General features: G+C 38.5%; 1 protein-coding gene across 3 annotated transcripts in view; it reads left to right on the forward strand.

Annotated features, from left to right (window-relative positions):
• The window catches only part of CNOT2 (CCR4-NOT transcription complex subunit 2), an 85,658-nt gene that overhangs the window by 44,366 nt on the left and 16,665 nt on the right, over positions 1–24,627 (forward strand). For all 3 annotated transcript variants that reach the window (XM_032193712.1, XM_032193703.1, XM_032193721.1), the window contains 6 exons: positions 4,807–4,929; positions 15,082–15,148; positions 18,279–18,426; positions 19,038–19,220; positions 22,080–22,159; positions 23,402–23,527. In XM_032193712.1, the coding sequence (XP_032049603.1) occupies positions 4,819–4,929; positions 15,082–15,148; positions 18,279–18,426; positions 19,038–19,220; positions 22,080–22,159; positions 23,402–23,527 (715 nt within the window). In that variant the 5' untranslated portion in view covers positions 4,807–4,818. The remainder of the gene's footprint in view (positions 1–4,806; positions 4,930–15,081; positions 15,149–18,278; positions 18,427–19,037; positions 19,221–22,079; positions 22,160–23,401; positions 23,528–24,627) is intronic.

Raw genomic sequence — 24,627 nt, forward strand, 5'->3', positions numbered from 1 at the left:
TACAGTGAGCACAAATCTGTGCTAGTACTAAGTTCATCAAGGAAAAAAACATTAACAGCAACACCAAAAAGTAATGCAAACAAACAATAAATAAAAGTAATACAAACAAAAAGTGAAATGTTTCTTTTTCCATGTTTATGCCAAGTTGATAGTACAGAGCTGTTATCTGAAGGGTAACCATGGTGTAAGCACTGAGTAAGCTCTGGTAGAGGTTATAAGTCACCTTGGAGAACTGGAGTGGCCGGGATTGTGAAATTAAATGAGGGAATGAAGTGTTTCAACTTCAAGTTTTGTTTTTCTTCCATACTGAAAATGAGAAGTTTTTTTTTTTTCTTAATTTGTACTCATGTACATTTTTTTAATAGCTATAACATATCCCACTAAAGGGTTGGGGTTTGAGGTTGCTCTTGCATGAGGCAAGCTGGCAGTTCATATTCTATTGTAGTACAGTTCCACTTTGTGCCAGATTGGAATAATCTTTGACACTGAGAAGTAGGTTCATAAATGATAGCAGCTTTTCCTATAAATAACACTTATACTGTCTTGCAAAAATACCAACTGGTGGAATTCCAAATTCCATGTTTTGACTTAAGTTGCAGATCAGTTTCGTGGTTACCAGTGTGTGACTTGTGAGTTGACACCTGCATTTCACTGAAAGGCTCATTGAGGCTTTCTTTTGTAGCTACTTCAGATACGCAGGTACGTTACCTTACATAAAAACACTGAATTGAACAGGAAACAAAAATTGAGTAAACTACTGACTTGGCTTCCGAAGAGCTAAACGGCAATATCAGAAGCCCCAGGCTGGAGGGTGGTGGAAGCTGCCAAACATCGCACAGAGACTGTAACTTGCAATTGCTCCCTGGCATGATGGTAGTGTGCGTGCTGACAATGCTCTCCCTAGGCATTTGAGGAGCAGCACAGGCTGCCCAAACTCCTAAAATGGTTTATTTTTAAAATTCGTATTATCTTAAAGTTCTCAGTTCTTATAAAGATAATGAGGAGTTTAATCAGTTATAACTCAATGATCAATTTTCCTGCTCTGTGCAAAATTAAAAATATTCATTCTCCAGGGGGATTTTATAGTATCCTCTTAGTTCTGACTTTCCTGTGTCAACGTTGGGAGTGAGCTGTCCTTGGGCACTACCTATAGTAACACAGCGAAGCAGCAGTGTAATTAGCTTTCGTATTTCAGAATGATAATACATTTGCTTCAAGCTGCTAAAGTAATGCCATATGCAATCATAGCACTGTTTTAAAAATGATTGTAAAGAAGATCTTTTTGCAGCTTAAGGAAAAGTTCTTAGTAATTTTTCCGTAGACAAATTCTGTGCCAGTGATGTAGTTGAAGTTATTGCCAACAAACAAGTTTTTGTGTGTGCTGAAATATGCTACACTACAGTGTTTCTTGAAATCTGATTTTATTTTTATTTTTTTTAATTCTGTACACTGTCAGAACACTGATTCTCAGCCACAAGCATCCCGTGGTGTCAATGCAATTAAGCTTTGTTGGTTGTCGTGTGTTAGGTGCTGATCTGAAGGGTAAAGGTCAACGACAGCAGCCGCCTTCTCATGAGATGCTTTTAGGTCACACCTAATGGTTAGTGGTAGGAAATGGTCAACAGGTGTATTTAAAGGTCTTGTCGGGTGTGGGTCTGTGTTTGGGTTGGTTAGCATTGACTTGAAGCTACGAATGATATAGTGGAGGACAAACTGATGGCAGTTTGTCACCATTTTAACCTTTTTTTATCTTTCCCTAGTGAGTGGTTGCTCTGCCCGTGTGTTCTGTGTGATGGAGGACTGGTTCACGAAGTAAAATAGTAGTCTTGTTGCAAGATTGTAAGAGAGATGTTCATGAAATTAAGCCGAGTAGATGGGAGTTCTTTACTTAATAAAAATGCCATGCAGCTGGAGTACCACTTCGGTAAGGTGGTGTTGGCATAAGTGTGAGTGTACGTGTGTGTGTGTGTGGAGGACTGACTGCTGCCTCTCACCTCATCCTTCTGGAGCCTGGGAAGGTACCAACACTGACATCACTGTTACTTTCAAAATGATCTAAAACGTGTTTTAAGGTGCTGTGTGAACTTTGCTGGTGTTTATTCTGCAGCTGATTGGATGCTGATCTATCGATCCGTAATAAAAAGAAGCAGTGGTCTTGGTACACAAGGAGGCTGCCTGGTGGCTTCTTGTCAGCAAAAAGAAGCAACCAAGTTCCAGCTGGGCTGGAGCAGTGCTGCAGGAGCCTTTTCTCAGTATCTGCAGGCACCCTCGGAGCATGAGGGATTAATGAAGGAGAGGTGCAAACCCAGTTTGCTGCTGGGGGGCAGCTGGACGGGCTGTTGACCCTCGCCTACGAGGAAGCCCCAGGTAAGCGAGGTGCCACGTCCCAGGAACAGTAGGGGCAGCTCGAGGCCCATGCACAGCCACTGCACCTGGCAGCCTCGAACAACACGATCACTTACAAAAAGGCCACAGTGAAGATGTGTTGATACCCCCAAAAAACGTAGGGGTCTTACCCGGTTTGTGAAGGACTCAAGAGCAGCTGGCTGCAGTGTGGTTCCTTCGGGCTGGCCCTATCCCCTCAGATGCATCCTGATAACTTTGCTCTGCTCCCTGCGATTTGTCAGGGTGCCTGGGTTAGTAGAAACAGGGGTTGCCAATAAAACCAGCAGTATTTAATCTATCTATCTATTAAAAGCTTTCTTCTCTGTTAATAACCGTGCACGTGGAAGACTCCATATTAATATCAGTGTGTTCCATCAGTCTTCTGGGCAGAATCTTGATTAGTTTTTGGGCCACTTTCTTACACAGTTATCAGCATGGAGCATAATCTTTCAGACATTTTTAATTTGGGGCAGAGTGCTGCAGTATCTCCCAGCTTTTCAATGTGTAGACTTCATCTGCTGGCGTTACCAGCTTTCTCGTGGCAGCTTTAAGCATGTTTTGAGACTCCAAGTTCTCTGACCTTATCCCACTGACTTAGAAATCTTTACTCTGTGTGTGTGTGTACCTTAGGGTGTATGCCTCAGTGACTTGCTTTCAGTCACAAGTTTTAAAATATTATCACAAAAATACAAGTAATTTTTTATGATGATGATGAAAGGGTGTATTACAAGACAAGGCTACTTGGAAAAAAAAAAAAGTCTTCTCTTATCCCAGGTATTGTAAAGAGTACTGAAAAATTCTCAGGGACTTGTGCGATCCCGCATTTTTACCTTTCCAAGAGCTGTAGTTGGCTGATAAGCTGAGCTTCTCATCATTGCTAGGGGACAGCTTCACCAAAACATTTCATTATCGTTTGCACAGTGGTGAGAGCCAGCTACTCTTCTCTCCGCACTTTACTCAGGCAGAGCAAAGGACAAGATAATCCCCTTAGCCTGTTAAATGCTCCATTCCAGCTGGTAGGTGATAATTGCATTGTAAGGGGATTAGCATAGTGGGATATGCTTATAGTGTAATGAAAGCTCCCCTATAAGTGTGAAAGTCAGCTGGATACATTCAAGCAGTTTGGGACTTCACGTTTGTGTTTTATGGTGTTGACAAAAATGTGCAAGAAGGAGAAGATGCATCTGGAGAAGATGCACAGTGCCTCTACTTGCCTTTACGTGTCTTTAATAGATTATATATATTTTTGGAGGCATCAGTAGTCTAAATAACTGAAAATCTCGTGTAGGAATAGTGGAGTAGGCTGCTGTTTAGCTGAGCAATTTGGAGGATTTCTGCGATCACAGCCATATTGCACGCATCCGACGTGTTCGCTCCACGCTTACTCAGAAGTGCAGTGACTCTGAAATCGCGGGGACGAGTTGTTAATAGTGTAGGAGCACTCGTGTTATCAAACACTGCCTAGAAATCTGAGTCAGTGAAATTTGAATAAGCCACGCTCTGCGAGGAGTAGCGGAGGAAATTTGTGGCAGTAGGGATAAGAGGATTTTGAGCTGAAAGTAACTCCTGGCGCAGCTGACCAGAAAAATGTTTTGAAATTCGGTCAGTGTCAAGCATGAGCCCGAGGTAGTGCAAAAGGAGGCTTTTAAGGTCTTGTGTTTTTGAAGTTTAGCCGATGCTGTCAGTAGTGGTAGTGAATCTTATGGCTCAGAGCATTTCGTAAGCTAACTGCAATTTGCCTTCCTTATCTCACAAGATGTTAAAGATCCGTGGGAAGGTGCACAGCAGTCCGTGTTTGATTGCCTCCTGCTCGTTGCACTCCCTCCCGTCTTCTGTACCCTACAAGAAACTGGGCCAGCCACACGGTGCTGGCCAGTGTGTGTTGTCTGGGTGTTTTGAACATCTGCACGGTGCTCTTAGTGTTTTGTAGCCAGGCGGATTAGCAATCTGACAGCAGTGCGTGTTTTTACATAAATAAAAAGTCAGGTGCATAAATATGCACTGTTATGTAGCAGATCCTGTAGCGACATTGTATGACCTTACTGTGGGATGAAATTTTCTCATGAATTATGGCTCTGTGAACAGCTGCCTGGTTGCTGTTTCTTCAGTTTCAAGTTCCTGACTTAGCAGCTGTGTGTGTGTGCCTCTGGGAGTAAGGGCAAAATAACATTAGTGTATTTTTTTATGGATGGATGCAGTAATTTTGCCAATCTTGATGTCACTGTTAAGTGTGGTTAAGCTCAACTCGCTCTTACTTCATCATAGATCTGACGGCGGGGTCAAATAGAAAGGTTTTGTTGTTTTTTTTGTCCTCTACAAAGCTGTGATGTTGAGACATGGCAGTTAAAATGTATAGTATTCAAGTACGTAGCAAACCAAACCATATGTAACATAGAATCTTTTTTTTTTCTTATTCTTTAGGTGACAAACAGCATGTTTGGTGCTTCAAGGAAGAAGTTTGTAGAGGGGGTTGATGGTGACTACCATGATGAAAACATGTACTACAGCCAATCATCGATGTTCCCACATCGGTCAGAAAAAGATGTAAGTCAAATAAGATTGTTTTTCACCTTTCAACAGCGAGGTAGTTTAAAGCATGTGAAATGGCTCTCCAGAAATTCATATGGTTTAATAGCAAACTGATCATAATCCTGATAGACCTTCACCTGTGTAAATTTCATAAACGACCTATAGAAAATATTTAGGTTACTGGGTGTGCAAAAAATGTTTAAATGAAGCTTTCCAATTCTGTTTCACAAGTTATTCTGATGAGTTTGAGGAACTTCAGGTGAGTTAGCAAATGATTGACACACATAGAAAAGATTTGCACCTTTACGTAAAGGTGCAACGAGTACTCTCAGAAACCATAGATGCTATTGCTCCAAAGTGATTCTCGGATATTAAATCCCCACTTCTAGATTTAATACATTTAGGGAGAAATCATTGAGATATGGTAAGAAAGGTAAAGTGAGACACCATGCTGCACAGTCTACACGATGAAAGCTGATGCTTGGCACGCTGTTGACATGGTGAATGAGTGTTTTAGTTGCCTACTCTTTCTGTAGGCAATGTTGCAGAAGTGGATCTTAGGATGGGACTTCAAGAGAAGGAAGGTGGGTGTTCCAGTCACCAGGAATAAGAAATCCTGAAAGCTTGTGGGAGAAGTGGACAAAATGGGGCATAGAAGCTGCTGTAGTTGGCAGAGAAGAGTGATGGCGTACCAAAAGGAAATGGAAAAGTGATTTTTGTAAAAGCTTTTCAAAGTTTCATTTCAAAATCATTGTTAAGGGATTTTTTTTTTCTGTGTAGCTTCACTATTGATCATTACAACTTTGAGTTTATGCTTATGAAATCTTAAAATATTACATGCTATTGTAACAACTTCTTAAAAAGTTGATCAAAATAAATATGTGGTGGTGATATTGAGACTCTCTGGTACACCTTTGATCACTTATGTACAGCTTAAATGTATTTTATGTATTACTTGTTTTGGTGTCTCATATGGCTCACAACAGTTGAGAACATCTGCAAAGGTGGTTGTCTTTTCTTGATACTGTCCCACCAATTTTGCAGCTTTGAAAACTTTTTCTAACCAAAGTTAATTACCCTTTTAAATACTTTTTCACCTGGAGTTTTATGTAAGATGGTGTTCTGTGTATGAAGGCACAATAAACATATTGATTGTGTTGTTATTTGGATAACACTTACTACTGACAGACAAAAATAAGTTTTCTCAGAATTTTCAATGAGTAAACTAATAAAGGATCATGTTCAGAACCTAGATCCAGAGTTATGAACACCTGGTGGGAAAACCTTCCAACATTCTGGATCTTGAAACATTTGTCAGTCTTTCTGATTTGACACATTGAAATAGAGTATATTAAAATGTGGGGGGGAAAAACTTAGAGGAAATTTTGGGCAAATAAGTCAATGATCACTTTTTATATTCAGAAACTGCAACTGGCAATAAAATGACTAAAACTTAGCGCACACAATCTGTTTGCAACAGTAATTGAAAAAATTGTCTTTTTGTAGTAGAGTTGTCTAAACATTATGCAGTTTTATGCAATTTAAATTATTCCATGTCCATGTCTTTTAATCTTCAGTTTCTTGCGTGTCTTTACTCAGAGCAGGTAAAGCTTTATATAATGTACTACAGGTTTTAGATACAAGTGTGTAGAAAATGGGTTTGAAATAGTTTTTTTGTTTTGTTTTGTTTGTTTGTTTGTTTGTTTTTCTCCAGTGTATCATTTATACATACAAATCCCTGATCAATACATGCTTCATGTATCCTGTGGGGCTCTTCAACCTGAAAGAGTAGCTCTGAGGGAAGCTCACTGCATGTGGCCTCCTTAAATACTGCTCTTTGGGAAAGGCTAAACCTTGGTTGGAATTTGCCATTGCACTGAAGTGAGTAGGTGGTGGTCTTTTTAACTTGGTACGCCTTTATCGAAGTGATGAATTGAGGCACAGTAAAAGTTACTACTTTCCAAGAGGTTGTTACTGAGTTCAACGTGTGCATTCAAAGCAGAGGAACATACTGAAACCTTCCTCAAATTTTGAGTAGAATAAGGATGGTTGGACCAGATGATCTTGGAGGTCTTTTCCAACCTTAATGATTCTGTGACTCGAGTATTGTGTGAAGTTTTGGGTGAAGGACATAAAACTATTAGAGGGCCTCCGAAGGAGGGCTGCAAAGATGGTGAAGAAGGGTCTAGAGGACAAGATGTATGTGGAGCAGCTGAGGCCCCTTGGTTTGCTCAGCCCAGAGCAGAGCTGATTTTTCACTTTACTTTTGACGTCAGAGTTTTTTCTTGTGAAGTGGCATTGCCTTCAGGCTGAGTACAGTGATGCCTTGCACGCAATTTTACAGGGTTGGGAGTTTTTTTACATATTAAAACAAGGTTGAAAGAACTCCTTTAGTTAGAGATTTTTTATTTTTTTTTTCAAATTGTGCTAGGAAATAGTTCTTCGCTTGCTAGGATAGAAAAAACACTAGGAGACTGTCTGAAAAAGATGTGAAAAAAAAACATTTTATGCCTTTTAATGAACTCTTTTTATGGCACTTACTGATTTGGTATTCTTGTGACTTGTTGCTTTGGCTAGTTCAATTTTTAAAAGAATTTTCTTTACCTGAAGGTAAAGTGAACTAAGTAAAGGCTTCTAAACTCATCTTAAATTTTGAGGGCTTCTGCCAAGTGGCAACAAGTAGCAGCAAATAGTTTAGCAGATATTTTTGCTTCAGAGCCTTATTCTAGCTAAAAAATGAAAAGCTTTCCCCTAATTTGCCTTTTTTTCACTAGGGAATACTGTTCTAGACAGTCGGGATTTATATGCCATTTGAAATGGGAAAGTTGCATGTTGCTTATCTACACAATTGCTTCTAAAATCATATGGGTGCTGCAAGGGTCTATTGTTTTGAGAACAAAAGAGCAGTTCCTTAGATTTTATTCAAGCTATCTAACACTTCCTCTTTACTAAAAAAGCGACTTTTATGGGTGGCTTTGCCATGAGTCATCGCAGCCTTGCTGTGATAAGTAGGCAAGTGGAACACAGCGTAGCCCTGAATGCTCATTCTTTGAATTCTGCTGCACTTAGTATGAGATAACTGGGTCAAAAATACAAGAAATGGCATATTTTATTGGACTTGTATAAAATAAAACAGTTTAAGACTTGGAGTGAAGCAAACGTGGTACTGTAGCTTGAATTGCTAAGAAGGGGCATGCTGTGCCCACAAAATAATCACCCAGCTTATTTGTGGCTGGTGTCGCAAAGCTAATTGAGCTGGCTCTGTACTCAGTAAGATCATTTTAAGGACGGGGTTCCGTGTATTTTTATTTGGATAGAGAGAGAATGACAGAAATTGGTCATTCAAAGATTTCATATACTTTTGAACTAATGTCCTCAAACAAAGGGAAGAATGACAACAAACTTGGGACCCATTCGATGTGAATTTCTTTGATTTCTCATGCATGAGAATGCAAGGCATTGCCCCTGCAGGGTTTGACCAGTCTGGTCCAATCCATTGAGGATGCCTAATATAAGAAGAGGGCAGCATTTTGCCCTGGAAAGTCTGGCAGCTCAGGGACTTGTGAAAAAGAAGGGGCAGCTTACCTGCAAAGACCTGTGGTAGACTTATCTTCCATTGATTTCGACCATTCGCATTTGAAGCAGTTTTATCAACCACCTCTTCCTGGGGTAGGGAGTGCTAGAACTAAAATATGCTTTATGTCAAGAAGTATCTTCTTTTGTTCTTAATTGCAGGTACAAGTCTGATTGTGCACAGTCATGCCTTTTAATGAAGGTCTGCACAAACTGTGAGGAAAGTTAGATTTTTTGCAGCGAATGCTTTTCCTTGTTTCTTCTCCCATGCTTTCTTGTTCATTTTTTCTCCTAGTTGCTCAACAGATGATAAAGGGCTCGTAGCAGTATAGTAATAATTCTGATTTGCACTTCCAATGGGAAAGTTTGCAGAGCTCATTCCCTTGTGTAAAAAATAATAAAAAATAAAAATAAAAAATCAATATTTTAACTGATTTGGGGCTTTCTCAGTTGAGACCTGATGTTCTTTTGCAGCGCAGTTCTTTCAAAATGCGGCTTCTTGTGAAAACAAATATATTTTAACAACTGGAGCAAGTAACATCAAGCCTGCAGATTAGATTTGGCTCATGGCAAGTATTAATATGGCTCCGTGACACCACTTTCCTGAATTTTCCTGAAGTAGAAAGCCCTCTGATTTGGATCCTGAGCTAGGTGAAATGGATTATTGATTCTGGGAACCTGCTTTCCAGAGGGTTCTGTCCTCCTTGCATAGCAGAAGCACATTCACCATGGATTAAATTCAGGTGTTCCTCTCTCATGAGACAATTGCAGACCCAGTGGCATGAAGGGAGGTGTTGGTATTGTTGTCTTGTAGTGGAGAGGATAATATTACAAAGGGGTGGTCAGAAGATTTTTGTCAAAGCTATTTCCTGCAAACTTTACTTTAAAGTAACTTTACTTTAAAGTAACTTGCAGAACCTTTACATAACTTACTGTGTTGTCAGAAACACAGCCTTAGAAATATGTGGTACTTTTACCATAGGTGAAAGCACTGAAACAAGATTAAGGTTACCATGGAGATTGAGATCCAGAATCTTGCTAGATTTGGGAAACTAAATGTGGAAGGGTTTATCACTCTTCAGGATTTGGTTTAGGGTTGCTGAGCACCACCGCACGTTGTTCTAGCTTGACTCTGGACTTTTTCATGCAATTCTTGAGGATTTTGAGGAATCCTGTGGTGTCTTTTTTTCCAGAAGCATCTTGCTTGGCATTCGCCTTAGTCATTGCATGAGAATTTGTTAGCTTAGTCAGTCGTAATTCAACTTCAGATGCTGCACTTGGAGTTGTTGTGTTTAAAAATTCCCATGCAATCCCCTTGTATCAGAAGGAGCAGTCGAAGCGCTGAAGCTAATGCTGACGGGTTTAATTGAGCTGGTTTATGTGAAGATAACTTTCATATTTGGAATAGCTTTGATCCATTTGTGGACAAAAGAAAAAGAAAGGCTTGTTTTAGGAGAAAATAAAGTAATGTCTTCTATTATAAATGGAAAATGAGTATTTTTATATGCGTTATATTGCATGTAAATGTACTCGTAGATTTGACTGAATAGGGGGTTCATTTGCCTTGCTTTGTGAGATATATTCCTTGAAGTGTGAGATGCAAAGCAATGGGCTTGCATTTTACCTTCCTGAAGAGTGATTGACATGCCTGGCATCTTTTAGTGGGTGCATAATGTATTTTAACAAAACACATTGTGAACAGATTAAAGGTGCAATGCCTTAACTTGAAAACAGTTGGGATGGTTTCCATGGGATGAGATAGAAGAAACTCCCTCAACTTGTTGTTAGTTTTAATGCAGTGCACCTTTTCAGAATCCATCATCATTCTGCTTACAGCTTGCATTTTTGTTTTAACTTCATACGACATAACTTAAGTTATGGCCTATGAAGGAAGTATCAAAAGTTCAAAGTGCAAAACCCCCTTTTTCCGTTTCACCTGTAAGTTAGTATTTGGTTGGGGTTATCAAACCAAACAATATATGATAAGGTAATTTAGTTAAGAAAATAGATTTACATATCCTGACGGTTTGCAAGAAGCATACATCCAAATTAGTTTGTTTCACATCACTTACGTTACAATCTGAAATTGTCACAAAGAAATTAATTTCACTGTTGATGATTGTAGCATTATGCTGTTAGTGTTAGGTTGGAGGTTGGACTCGATGACCTTGAGGTCTCTTCCAACCTAGAAATTCTGTGATTCTGTGATTCTATACTGTTGAGTTCGCATTTAATTCTTTACTACACTGTGGTAGGTAGTATTGTTTCTGTGCTTTATCTAAAAGTTACATTTTATTTTATCTTCACTTAAATCAAAGATATAAGATAGGTTTCACATGTCAGCATCAGCATTTGAAGTGGTTCCTTGGACCGGATTACGTCCATGCATAAAATCACGTCTCTTCTGAAAGGAAAAAGTTCTGGTCCCTTACACAAAGATTCATCTCACGGAACAGATTGCATTGTAATTATTGGTGTTTGATATTCTCAGTGTGTGGGGGGTGGTGCTGGTGGTTTTCTTTTTTTGTGTGGTTGGTTTTAGCTTTTAGTATGCAACTGGATATTTGATTAGAATAAAATACTTGCTTGTTGTCCTAGTTCTTAATGGCTTACGACATTTTTTGTAGCAGCTTTCAACAAGTTTTTAGTAACCTCTTGGCTCATTAATGCACTGCAACATCGGACTGAATGTCTTACACAGAGAAAATTTGTTTTAAAACTTTTACTTTAATAGCCGCGTTAACCTCTGTCATTAACAATTAATGACAATTAATAATGTCATTGTCACTCAAAGACAATATCCTGCCTTTAAGACCTTCAGATACAGCTGCCAACGAGAGAAAACTTCCAGCTGAGCGTAATGCAGAAGGTGGTGCTTACCGCGCGTTCCTCACTCCGTGTGCTGCCCAAGCACTGCCAGAGACAGGAGGCCACAACCTTAAATGATGAAATCTGGAAGGCTGAATACAATTTCATGTATTTTTTTTTTGCTATTGTATTTGTTTTTATATTTCACAAGTAACGGATATCAGTAAAATTTTCACTTATGAATAATTCCCTCCAGTTACCAGGCTCTCAAAGTTTGCTCATTGTTCTCTGATTTTCGGGTTTATAAATATTTTTTTGCAACGTGTGAATTTTGTGAACACTATTAAAAAACAGCTTGCAATATAGAGGAGGACTGATAATTCTAAATATTAAAGTGGAAGAGCATGTAAAATCACATTTTTATCAGTTATTTGTTGGGTTGGGTAGGGTTTTTTTGGGGCATCACTGTAACACTTTCTCCTTTTGAGGCTGTGGGTCAGCTGTTTTATTATTAAACAGCGCAGCACAGATGGCAGATACCAGAAATAAAGTAGTGCAAATACAAAATTATGCTGATGCTTGCACCTGTGAGAAAGCCATCATTTATCAAGCCAGATATTACTCACACACTTTGCTTCTTCTAACGTGTTTTTGCTTTTAGGAACTGCATTTCTAGAGTCAGGTTGAGGTCGGCTTTGTGTTAAAGTGGCTTCGGGCTGTAACTGCATAACGCAGTGCCCTTTGCAGGAGTGTTGCTCTACGGCAGGTTTCTTTGTGCCACGGCAGGTATGGTGACAGCCAGCTGTCCCCGCGGTGGGGTGGCAGGCTGCGGGGAGGAGGCAGGATGCTGCGGCACAGGAGAGAGGTGGAAAGAAACCCCATAAGCACTGCTGGTGCTGCTGAGCCTCCTCCTGCCCTGCTTCCCAACGTGTAGGGGAAAGCCCGTTGCAATAGCTTGGTTAGTTGTATCATCCTAAGGTGGAAGAGAAGTAATAATGCCAAAGTTTGAGGAGTGGTGGTTATCTGTACGTGTGCAGCAAAAGCTGACGGTGTCAGGAGCTTGTTGGGTGCCTGCTGCTGGGATATGCTGCTCATTGGTGTGATTTCAGTAATTTGGGTAGGATTCCTTGTTTTCCCAAAGGTCGTTGCAGGTATAATTTTGAGCACTGTTCCTAAAATACGGACAGATTTCAGTAAAGTTCAAAAGCCTCTCTTGCACTTGGTAAGATCTTTAGTGACCCTAAGGGTTAGACTGCTTCAGCTTTGGTAAGGTTGTGGTGCCTTTTGGTTGTTATAGACCAAAAGAAATTCACGAGTGACTTAGAGCCACTGCTTTTAGTACACTCTTGGAGAACTTTGATCAGCCCGTTAGGGATCCGCTGTATTTCTTCTTTCTTCTGGAGGATTAATATATTTAGGACATGGAGGATAACATGACTTTAAAACGAGTTGCTTGACGTGCTGAATTTGATACGTGGCCTTTATTCTGGCCTTCCATGAGGGTTGCTCTCTGAGTCCTTTTGAATTTCACTTTTCCTATAACAGCAAATGGCGCAACGCATGTGACCTACTTTGCAGTGTTTCAAAAGGAAATCCAATTTGTTATAAGCATTGTTCCTTAAATGTTATTCGTCATTTCTTTTCTTTTAACTGTTTTTTTTTTAAAAAAATTAGTACTCAGTATAGAAGAGAGGGGATTTTATGTTCCTCTCTTTCGAATAGTTTAGTACCTCCTAGGTCTGTGATTATTTATGTATGCAAGCTGATGTTATAACTGCAAGATTTTTATGCTGAGATTTGTACCATCTTCTGCTTATTATATCACATGCTATCACTGCAAGTTTGGACTAACCTAAGCAGCTATTCTTGCGGGATTTTCTTTTTGGTCTAACTGTTTTGCTTATCTCTCTGAAAGCGGGTAGTAATTCGGTCTGCTGCTTGTGCCTTGGTGCCTGATCGGCTGTTAGGTTGTGTTTTTTTTTTTGTTTTTTTTTTTTGGTCAGTCTGTCTTTTGAGGTCTGTCAAACTTATTTTTCCGTGGAATTAGAGTTTGCCATCCCTTGCAGCACATTCCAGGCTTTCCAACTTGTCAAATGTTAATGTGTTTGTTTTTCTAAGTGTTTTAAGAAAGGAAAGCAGAAGTAAAACTGGCGTAAGAGCTTGTTTTATCAGTGTTTAACATACGTGAGTTTGGTAGCTTGGGCGGGGAGCGTGCTTTTGGAGCCTGTCTCCCCCGTGTCCCCACTTCACCACACCTCGGTTCATGTCGCAGAGCAGCCGTGGTGTGAATCCGTCTGATTCCTTTGGGAGCAACGTGAGCTGGAAGAGATGCTCCAGGGGTGCACCAGTCATATTGCGTTCACTAATGGGCAACTGGTCCACAGGATCAGGTGTTCTAATTAAGGCTAACTCCAGTTAGAAATGTATACAGTATATATGTTAGGCCTTCAGGCAGTCTTTCACTAAGAAGGAGGAGCTTAGATCCACGCTGGCATGTATTTCAGTTATTGTTTTTCTGCAGAAAGTTTTTGTCTTAGTAGTTCAGCCCTCTTATATGTGCAAGCGTGTGTGCTTATTGCTGTGGTTGATTCCTACAAAATGTGTGCGCAGTGTTCAAAGTACACGTGATTGTGTAGAAGTTTGAGGTAATATTTCCAATATATTTTCTGACAGCTTATAGGAATTTTCTACTGTAACTTTTCCTCTCATGCCTATGTATGTATTCAAAAAATCATAAATACTTTGTGTAATTTATAAACATCAAAACCACTCCTGATATTCAGTGTCTACCCTGCAAGTTTTACTTCTCATTTCTGCCATCTAGATTTGACTCAGGTATAGACAGCTAGCTAACAAATCCAGTTTCTAAGGTTTGTTCCAGCTTTACATCTGTCTAGTTTAAGTCAACAAAACACTTTGCAGTTCATCACAGTGAAAGTGATTTTGATTGGAATTTTTTTCTCTCAAGATGAGCAAGGTTGAAATCCCATTACCTGGAGGAATCCAGGTATTCCTGTTTTTTTTTTGTTTTGTTTTATATATATATATATTATATAAATATACATATGTGTATATATATATATGTTTATATATATATTTATATAATATATGTATCCTGGAATGGCGGCTTGCTGAAGGAAGCTGTGTAATCTGTTCTAATGCTTAACTATCCTTAAGATTGCAAAGTGTTTGTTTTGTTTTGTTTTTTCCTGAATCTCCTGTTCCTCAAATATATTATCAATGCATTCCACTTCTGCAGCAGGATGGAGAGTTCCTTCTTTTTCTCTCACAGTTGTGACTGGTGTCCATGTCCCTACCTTAGTTGCCTTCTTTTTGTCAGTGTGCAAATCACAGTCTTTATTCATGGGTCATGGATTTTTAGATCTTACTCTTACCTTTCAGATACTTACTCTTGAGAGTCTGTAGTTTATCACATTTCATGTGTAGTGCCTGGAAGCGGGCAAAAAAAGGTTTTAATGGAAATACCTGGTAATACACGTTATTTCTAAATTATTTCTCTATCTTCCTCCTCTGTGCTAAGTGTTGCAAGTTAAAGAAAGTCTGTTTTTATACATTCCAAGTCATAGATTTTCTTATTGACATGTAATGTACTGGTGTAGTTTTTATTGTGCAGATATTTTAGGGAGTTTCTAAAACTTGATGATTGAAGAAGAGGGGGTTTTCATTTGCTTGATTGGCAAAAGAATGTGCTATTGCAAACTTTCGGATCAAGGTAACATGATATCTTTGTGTCTTTAACCTTTTGTTCTTTCTTTTAAATTTTAGATGCTGGCATCACCATCAACATCAGGTCAGCTGTCTCAGTTTGGGGCAAGTTTATACGGGCAACAAAGTAAGAACTATTTTTCTTGATTTTATTAGATGTTCTAGTTACACACTCTGGATAGATAACTCCTAGCTCTTTAGGCTTTTTTGCTGATTGTAAAGGCTGTCTGCTTGAGTGTGTGCGGTTTTTGGTTATTTATTTATTTTTGCGAGATAAACTTTTGCATTATTATCCATTTTTTGCAGTGTTTAGTACGCAAAGTGTCATGTATTGACACCATATAGCTGTTACATATCTAAGTACAGTAAACCTATTAAGAGTGTCTGTGATTTAACTGGCTCTGAAAAAAAAATGATGGAAGGTGAGCTGGGCCAAAATGAGCCTGCTTCAGAAAAACACGTAAGGAATAGAAGAAAACAAATTATAACTGATATTTGATGCTCTGCAGGAGCAAATTAAGTCTTGTCTATATGTTTGGCAGCTCACATTTGGCAAAGAATTACGCCAGTAAGTTTTGTTTCCTTCTGTTTCGTTTTCTTTCCATCTATTGAGGATTTTTTTTCCCATATCTGCCAGTCTTGTGTATACTGTTGCTGCTGAAGATACAGAGAATTAGTCACAGTGTGCAGTGCTGGATCAGACCTAAGTGCCAGAGTTAAGAACTGAACCTCCCTGTAGTTGAGAGGGGCACAGGCAGAGTGAGTCAGAGCACCTGAGTTAGATAGAGTTACACAAGTAAAACAGGTTTGTGAACGCCTTTCATCACTGTGCTTTTGAATGTTTGCAGCTTTCTAGCCAAGTGCTTCCCACTCAGATACTAAGGAAAAGTGTCTTCAGGATATTTTAGAGTGTGGATTTTTTAATCAGGACAAACTAAAAGCTTTGTCTCTTAGGTACATGACCAGAGGTAAAAGTTTTTGTTTAGGCTTTCTTCAAATAGTTTAAAATTTATAGCGATTTTTGACCCTCTCAGAGGCTGTTGATGGGTGACCACATTACACCAAGTGGTTTTTGATTATGCTACTGAGACCTTATAGTCAGTTTCTGGCCAGTCTGAGGGTCAGGTTTGGATCTTGGCTTGGGTCCTCAATGTGGCACTGCTGAACCTTTCAGGCTCAGCTGTTCAAAGATACTGAAGTAGTGATTTATTCTGTTTGTCACTGTTATTTGTTGATTATTTTTATTGGCAAATATTTTTTTTCATGAAACTTGGCTGTTCAGCCAGTTGTATGTTCTTTCTAGGACTTAATCTCACGTGGAGACATGCATGGCTGAAAATTAGGAAGTAAATATTGTAAAGGTTCATTTTCTTCCAAGTACTGAGAAAGAAGGGGGAGTAAATGCTTCTGATTAAATATTTTGGGGAAAAACAAAGCAGCTCATGTCCATATGCTTTTAAATTCATAGGTGTCAATCATTTAGCACAATATTAAACTTATTTTCTAAGCACAAAACAAGCCACTTCATTGATCAGGCTGTGATGTAGCCCGTGTAGATCTCTTGTCTCAGATTAAAAATTGCGAAAAAGGGAAGCATAAGGAAGATTTTTTTTGTAATGGTGAATATTTCAACTGCCCGTACTTGCCAGACGTAAAAATATATTAACAATACTATCCATAAAATAAAATAAATCTGATCTAAAGAAAGCCAACATCAAAAAAAAAAAAAAACGTTATTAGTGAAAAACTGGCTTTGTTGGAGCAAGTACTTGACAAAATTAACCTAAATGCAGTAATTATGTTTTTCAGTGTATTGTCTCTAGTTTCGAATAATGTATTTTCTTTACCATTTTATTTTTAAAATTCCACCTAATTGTTAATTAGTGTGAAATATTTATAACACGCTCATTGAAATTATTCTGATGCAGCAAATTGCCAAAATATTTACAGCAAGCACCTTGATACAATCAGCAATTACTGAAGTCTTGCGAGGCTTGTTACAGTGAGTCACGCTACCTCTTAGTCTGAGCGTAGAGAGAGAAATTCGTGGTATCAAAATTCCTCATTGCACGCTTTTTGGGCTGCAAATTGTAGGGTAAAACACTGGGCAGGCAGTGCTGCAAGGATGGCAGCTGAACAGCTGCGGGGTTCCTTCAGACCGCGTCCGTACCAATAACCTGAGCGTATGCTCTGTCCGTTCTTTGCATTCCTCGTACTTCATCATGTCGTACGCTGGCATATTCAGCTCTTCTGAAGGGGTGATCTATCATCAGAGAGTGCTGATCCCTCCTAATTTTTCTTTCCTTTTGTCTACCACATAAGGTTTTGAATTCCGAGTCTACCTCAGCAGCTTTATGCTAAGGTGATAGGGCTGTTATTTATAGCTCTCAGGGTTTATATGCAAGTGTACTTCTGTTGATATGTTGCACTAAATGGCTTCTTTTGTCTTTGGACATCACTCTGAAACTTCATGAATACAGAAAAGCAATGTGAGAATGATGACAAACTTCATGAAGTTTTCTGGTATTTTGAGACAGAGCAGCCAACTGGCTATTTTTTGTTGTTCTGAGTTAAGGTGATTTACATATGTATATATGGATATGTATATATATTTAATAAAGTGCAAACTTTATTGCACCAAAATCCTTGTGTAGAAAATACTCCTGATCACAATGTTCAAAAAGCAGAAAAAAAAAAAATAACAAAAACCCTGCTGTATGCTTATAATTGCTAATTGAGGGCAGTTAAATTCCTGCTTGCTTTCGTTCCTCAAAAAATCAAATCTAACTTGACCATAACTCTTATCTAAAGGAAACTTAAAGTTTACGAAGAAGTTTCCCGAAAGGTTGATTTTGTTGTCCTGAAAGCAGTGTTACTTAAAATTCAAAATTTTATTTTTTATTATATATTTGCAAAACGGTACTTTTTTTTTAAAGATGATGTATAGATCTCCATGTCCTCATCAACAAATCAAAACTCATCCTGTTCTCTTCAGTATACATCCCAAAGGCAACAAAATGCTGTTAGTGACTCAGAGGCTGAAATTGCTCAAATTTCACAAAAACAGGGCTATCTGTGTGATAACGGGGCTTCTACTATGCAAAGAAGGACTTAGCTTTTACACTGCACTTTTCCTTCAGTCGTTGCACTTTTTTTAGGTTGTCAGCGTAAACTGTTTCCACCCACACCTACCTGATGGCTAAGACTTTGTTCCGGATTGCTATATATCTCCACCCCTCTGAATTTTTTTTCAATAGGTGCACTAGGCCTTCCAATGAGGGGAATGAGCAACAATACCCCTCAGTTAAATCGCAGCTTATCACAAGGCACTCAGTTACCGAGCCACGTAACGCCAACAACAGGGGTACCAACAATGTCACTTCACACGCCTCCATCTCCGAGCAGGTATTTATTGATAGCCAATGTTTCTGCAATTGTGTCTTTCTGCAGAGCACTTATTAAATGTTCTGCATATTGTGCCTCAGCTACTTTAATCTGATTAAATTAAAACATATATAGTTTTTATTGACCACTGTCTGTGTTAGGTAAGTAATACTGTAAAACAGTAAGATAAGGCTTACTGTAAAACAGTATTTCGGTATGTAAAGGACAGTTTGCTGGCAAATCCTGCTTCAGAATGTAAGAGACTGGATTTTTTGGCTATTCTGGAAATTGAATGGTTAAAGTTTTTAAATGGATGTCATACAGTCTGAAAATATTAAGGTAGTAGGTCTGAAGCGCTCTTTAATACAGAGCTGTAACACCTTTTCGAATGCATAATACTTAAGTATTTATCTAAACCTGACTGAGGACTTGATTAGTACACAATGGGTCATCTGGTGTTTCTGAAGAAATCCCAAACTACGTTAATTATAGAGAGTAACCCAAACAAGCTGTGTTGATCTAAGCATAAATTAAGTTGCAACAGCTCGAAGTCCATCCTATGTTAGTAATTTAAATGAGTAACCAAATAGTATTGTATAGATTCATCTCTATGGATGGTTTTTCTCTTTCAGGGGGATATTGCCTATGAATCCTAGGAATATGATGAACCACTCCCAGGTTGGTCAGGGCATTGGAATTCCCAGCAGGACAAACAGCATGAGCAGTTCAGGGTTAGGCAGCCCCAACAGAAGCTCTCCAAGCATAATATGTATGCCAAAGCAGCAACCCTCTCGACAACCTTTTACTGTGAACAGGTAAGGCTGTTTGGTCAGACCATCCCTCTACAGCCATGGATGGACATCCTCATTCTTTAGTACTCCTCTCAAAGTCTGATTCTTATCCATCAGAAGAAAACTTGAAAGTGCTGCTTTGTGTGTTCCAGTCAGTAGTAAGCTTTGAAGCTGCTTTTAATACTCGTACAGACTTTTTGAGGCCTTTCAGCTAAATTCTGTTTCTGACTTTTGAATTTCTACCACTACTTACACAAAATATGTGATGTTTCTATTGGGTTCCTGAGTTTGTTCTGGAAACATACCCTGATTTTTGTGTATATCCTTCCATTTTAAGACTATTCATCTATGAGTTTGGGAAGAAGTAAGGCAAGACATAATACAGAATAACTACTTAACAATAACAATAATAGTTATTCTGGAAGAATTGTTAACTGAGTTGGACACAATAGGGACATTGTATTTTACTTCTTTGAATTCTGGAATAACATGGAGAGCAGTGGTTTACCACTCATTTAAGGATTTGGTGTTCATTTGCTGCTAGAAATTTCTCAATCTTTTTTTCTATCTTTGGGCAAGATTCTGGCATCAGAAATCACTGGGCTTTAAACTATGATTTGTTGGTATGGTTATGCTTAATTTATATTGATTACATTGTAGTAAAAAGTGTGTTGATTCTAATTACATATCACGTAGTCACAGCTTCACACAACTGACCATTTTCCAGGTTTCATTCCCCAGCCTCGTGATCCCTGTGCTCTCAGTTTCTTCCTTTTTCTCACTTTAGGTCCTACCTGCGGGCCTGACTGCTACACTGAGCACAAACGTGCTCGTTACAGTCAGATGCTACCTCTTACCCAATCTAGAATTTTTCAAAACAGATGAAGAAAAATGAATGTCAAAGTTATCTGAAACTTGGCCAATCTGTTCAGTTTTGGAGCTTTGCATTATGATATAGGCATTAAATAAAACTTCTCTTAATCAAAGTAATAGAGATTTGGTGGTAGTAGTTTGTGTTCTTGGAGCATGAGAAGACTTTGCATTTTGCCTTTTCTTTCCTGTAATGTAGCAGCAAGCAAAGGAAATGATAATTTCAGAAGATAATTTTATATTTTAAGATATTTTTGAAACTTGAGCATCACAAAAGTTTGAAATGGTAATATATTTGAAAACTACATGAAGAGGATAATGAATTTGGGGATTGATAAGTATATAGAGGAAGTACTTGTTTAAACAACATCCAGCTGTAGGACAAAGATAATGAAATCCTAGTGTGTAGGAGCGTTTGAATTAAAATCCTCATCTTTCACTGTTTGCATTGTATAGTTCATGTTAATGCTGCTACAGCTTTTACAAGTAGAGAAGGACATATCACTGGAACAATGACAAGTTCTTATTCCACAATTTATTAGTCTGCAAGTGTCAAAATAGTATATATCCAATGGTTAATTTGATTAAATGGTGAAATGATACTTGGAGGGAGCAAAAAGTTTGTTCCCTAGTGAGATGTGCATGAGTTATGTGACTTCCATGAAGTATTTTGTGAATTAATGCCTTAGTTGGAGCAACGAATGTTTTTAATACTTTGAATACATAAAATACTTCACTTTGCCTTTCTTAGTGCTATCAGTAAAAGATGTTGGAAGCTGAGATGATGCGGGTTAACAAACAGTTTGCAAATAATTGTAGGGAAGTACGCATCTTGTGGCCTAACCCCTTTCTTACCCTTTAAATTCTTGACCTGGTTATTTCTAATTGCCTTAAAAACAAAAAAACCTTGTATGAGAAACATGGTCTGCTATCAAGCTAGATTATATACCCTCAAGATCAAATTGTGTCCAGTTGGTGCTCTCACTAGGTCTAAGATTCACAGAGGATACCAGCAATGTATTCCTTCCAGTGCATGAAATGTCAGAGATCTGGATGTCCTTCAAAATGGATAGGATAATGTCCTTTATCCTTCAAAAAAAAATGCACCATCTTGCTGGAGCAAAGCAGGATAGGACCATTCCTGACTAACTGTTCCCTTTCTTGATGTCTCTGCCCAAATTGAAGCATTTAGGGTTATTGCAAATTGAAATTAAATGCTGCAGATTTGGAATTGCGAAAAACTCATATGGATAAAATTTCCACTAGGAAAACATTTGGCACTTTTATGCACGGAAACTTCTAAAATATCAACTTACGTCCTGTTACAGGGAGAAGTGAGTGTTAGGGTTTCCCATAGGGCAGAAATTCCAAATTTCACTCAGTTCTGGGCTACCTTGTAACTTCTCAACATCTTCAGCTTGCATAGGATGGAGCGGATTGTTTGTCAGACCTATCTAATTCTTAGATGTCTTCAAACATTTTTGCTTGACTGTATGAAACTTCATTTTAACCGGTGTCCTTGTGTGGCAGAAACCACACCAGTGTTCCTGATACTGCCGTGTGTACATTGTGGTGATTGCACATAATAACTTCCAGCTTTTAATTGAGTCTTTATGAACTTGATCACTTCTGTGATCCAGCTTACCACCTGCAAGCGAATACTTTAGTCTGACTTTTTGCTAGTTTATTTCCTGCTGTTTTGTTTTTCAGCGTGAAATTTTTCAGTAATGATCACGTTTGTCATAGTTTGTTGGTTGACAGATATCTAAGATATTGTGGCTATTGAAAAAAATCAAGTTTTGAAGTCATTTCTGGTTGTATTGATTCAGCAGTGCTTGCTCAGAAATTTCAAAAGTATAAAGGAAAGTAATTAAAAAATGAGTTTAGGCTAGTAGGTGTTGCTTTAGCTGAAATAATTTAAGTGTCTTAGGCTTTTTTCCATAATGCCTTCAGCTGGGAATTAGGAAGCCTCAATACCTTTTTCTCTGACTTCTTGGATTTTTTTTTTCACAGTATGTCTGGATTTGGGATGAACAGAAATCAGGCGTTCGGAATGAATAACTCCTTATCAAGTAACATTTTTAATGGAACAGGTGAGTTTACTCACATTTATGCTGATTTTGAAGTACAGCAGAAAGATTTATTTATTTATTATTGGATAAGGCTGGTTGGAAGTACTTGGAGTGCAGTTGTTGCACAGAAGCGCTGCCCTTACAAAATAACACTGTGATCTTCAGCAGAGTCTGTAACCCTGACGTTAATGTGGGAAAAGTATTTTGTTATTTTAGTTTGAAGATTCAGTGGAGATACAAGTGTATTAATGGTTGGTTTGTTTTTTCTCATGGCGTAACGCAACATAAGAGCAGTGTTATGACACCCAGTGTCACTACTTCATGCCAATGGATTGTGAGCAGATACTCACTGTACCTCACGTGACTATAAGTTACACCTGGTTGGCTACAAATCCAAAATAACCTACGGAATCAGAAAGGAAATCAGAGAAGAAAAGATTCACGTTCCTATGAAAGCATTACAGAGGATAAACACAGCAGGACAGCGCTTTTAGAGACCTCAAACTCCTTTTGAGCAGCTGCTTTATGAAGTGATCCTTTCAATCAGTTGTTTCAGTTGTGATTTTTCCCAGGAAATTACATTCTCACCTGATTTTAATGATTTGAGAGAGGGAGATGCTCCTGCTCGATGGTGCCATAGGCTCATGGGTGCTGCAGTTTGTTGGTGGCCACCCACCCGGGGGCACCGCTGATGTCACAGCACGGAAGGCTCAGCCGAGGGGTTTGGTGTCCCCGGCACCTTCTGATATCTCCACGGAGCTGCCCTGCTCACCTTGCCCATGTCGTGTGTTCGCCATTACAAAAATGTTTCCCATGTTACTTGTCCTGTGTTGGCACCGTACCTGCTTGAGCTTTATCGTGTCTTACCTTTCCTAAGGAAAAAAGAGCTCCTTGATGCTGTTGCTGATATGGGTTATTATCTTCTCTGAAATCTTTCCTTGACGGCTCCTTACGTTTTAAATGGGCTACTTATCTGAGTCCTGTGGTTTTGCTAGTCTGCCTGGATTTTACACATTCAGTTTTTAATTCAAAATGAGCAAACCTTGTTACTAAATCCTACAGACTTGATATTGTTTAAATAAAAACTTGATGCTCTTTCACCTAGTCCCGTAACACAGAAGTTGTATTTATTTGTGATAATTATAGTAAGAAAAAAGTTGAATTTGAAAGAAGAAATTATATCTAACATTTATATTGCGTATAATGAAGTCCTTGAGTAAAAAAAATAAATATGGAAATTTAAAATGCCTGCTTTTATTATAGATGGAAGTGAAAATGTGACAGGACTGGACCTCTCAGATTTTCCAGCGCTAGCAGACAGAAACAGAAGGGAAGGAAGTGGCAATCCAACTCCATTAATAAACCCTTTAGCTGGAAGGGCTCCCTATGGTAAGGTTATATATTTGAAAACTCTTTGAATGAAATATGTATTTGCTTGTTTCATCTTTTGTGGGTTTTAAGACAATGGGTAGCCTTTTCTAAAATGCCATCTCCAAAGTCTGATTTTTTTTTTTTTTGAAATAAACCATCAGTATATCTCTATGACTGGAGATTTCCCTCATTTTTTTTGGAAGTATTAGGACTTAACTTGTTTTAGATTCACCACCAATAGAGGCTGCTGGGGTTTTCAGTCTGTTTGGTAACTCTAAAGCTGCTCAACCTCAAGAAATGTCTTGAGCAATAGGTTGTTTTCTAGTTGCATGCATACAAAACCTGTTGAATTCTGAATAGTATGTTTTAGAAATAATAATTATTAGAGATATTTTTGTAGCAGTTATAATCATACCATTTACTTTCATTGTTTATTGATAGTACTTGCTCTAGCACTGTTCACTGTCACTCTTATGAGAATCAGATTTCAAAAAAAATAGCCTGTAAGCATCAACTATTATCAGTCAGATTCCAAATCTGTGTCTTATATAACTCTTGCTGAACAGCTTAAAAAATAATAAAAGGAAAAACTTAAGGGTGGATACAAATCTTGCTATTTGGGTCTGGAAAAAATTTAGGTAAGTTTAGCATGAAGGCCAAAACTTTTTTTTGTTACTGCTTTAGTAGACTTTGACATGCATGTTGCATCAGCTGCTCTGAAAAGTTGCATTTATAACTTATTTTCGTGACACTTGTCAAATTTCCAACTAAAAATACCTAAGTCTTTTCCATCTAAAAAAAGCTAGTGTTTTTAGGAGATAGCTCCAATTTTAATTGGAGAGAAATAATAGATACTGCGTTATCAGGAGAAAGTAGCCTCATGGATTGGGTGTAACCAAGGCCCTCTGCTTAAGATAGCTGTGAGAAACAGCTAAACAAGTTAAACTGAAGTGCTCCTGAACACAGGCAACAGTCACTCCCCAAATAAAGGCTCTGGAAAGTCATACTGAAAGTGGAGAGCTAATATGGCTCGTAGCTTACACACGATTTTCTCTTTCCTCAAGAGAAGCCTCTACTTGGAAAAGTGATGGAAAGTAGGAGAGAGGTCCACGCAGGTG

The sequence above is a fragment of the Aythya fuligula genome, chromosome 1, assembly GCF_009819795.1.
Source record: "Aythya fuligula isolate bAytFul2 chromosome 1, bAytFul2.pri, whole genome shotgun sequence".
NCBI classification, from domain to species: domain Eukaryota; kingdom Metazoa; phylum Chordata; class Aves; order Anseriformes; family Anatidae; genus Aythya; species Aythya fuligula.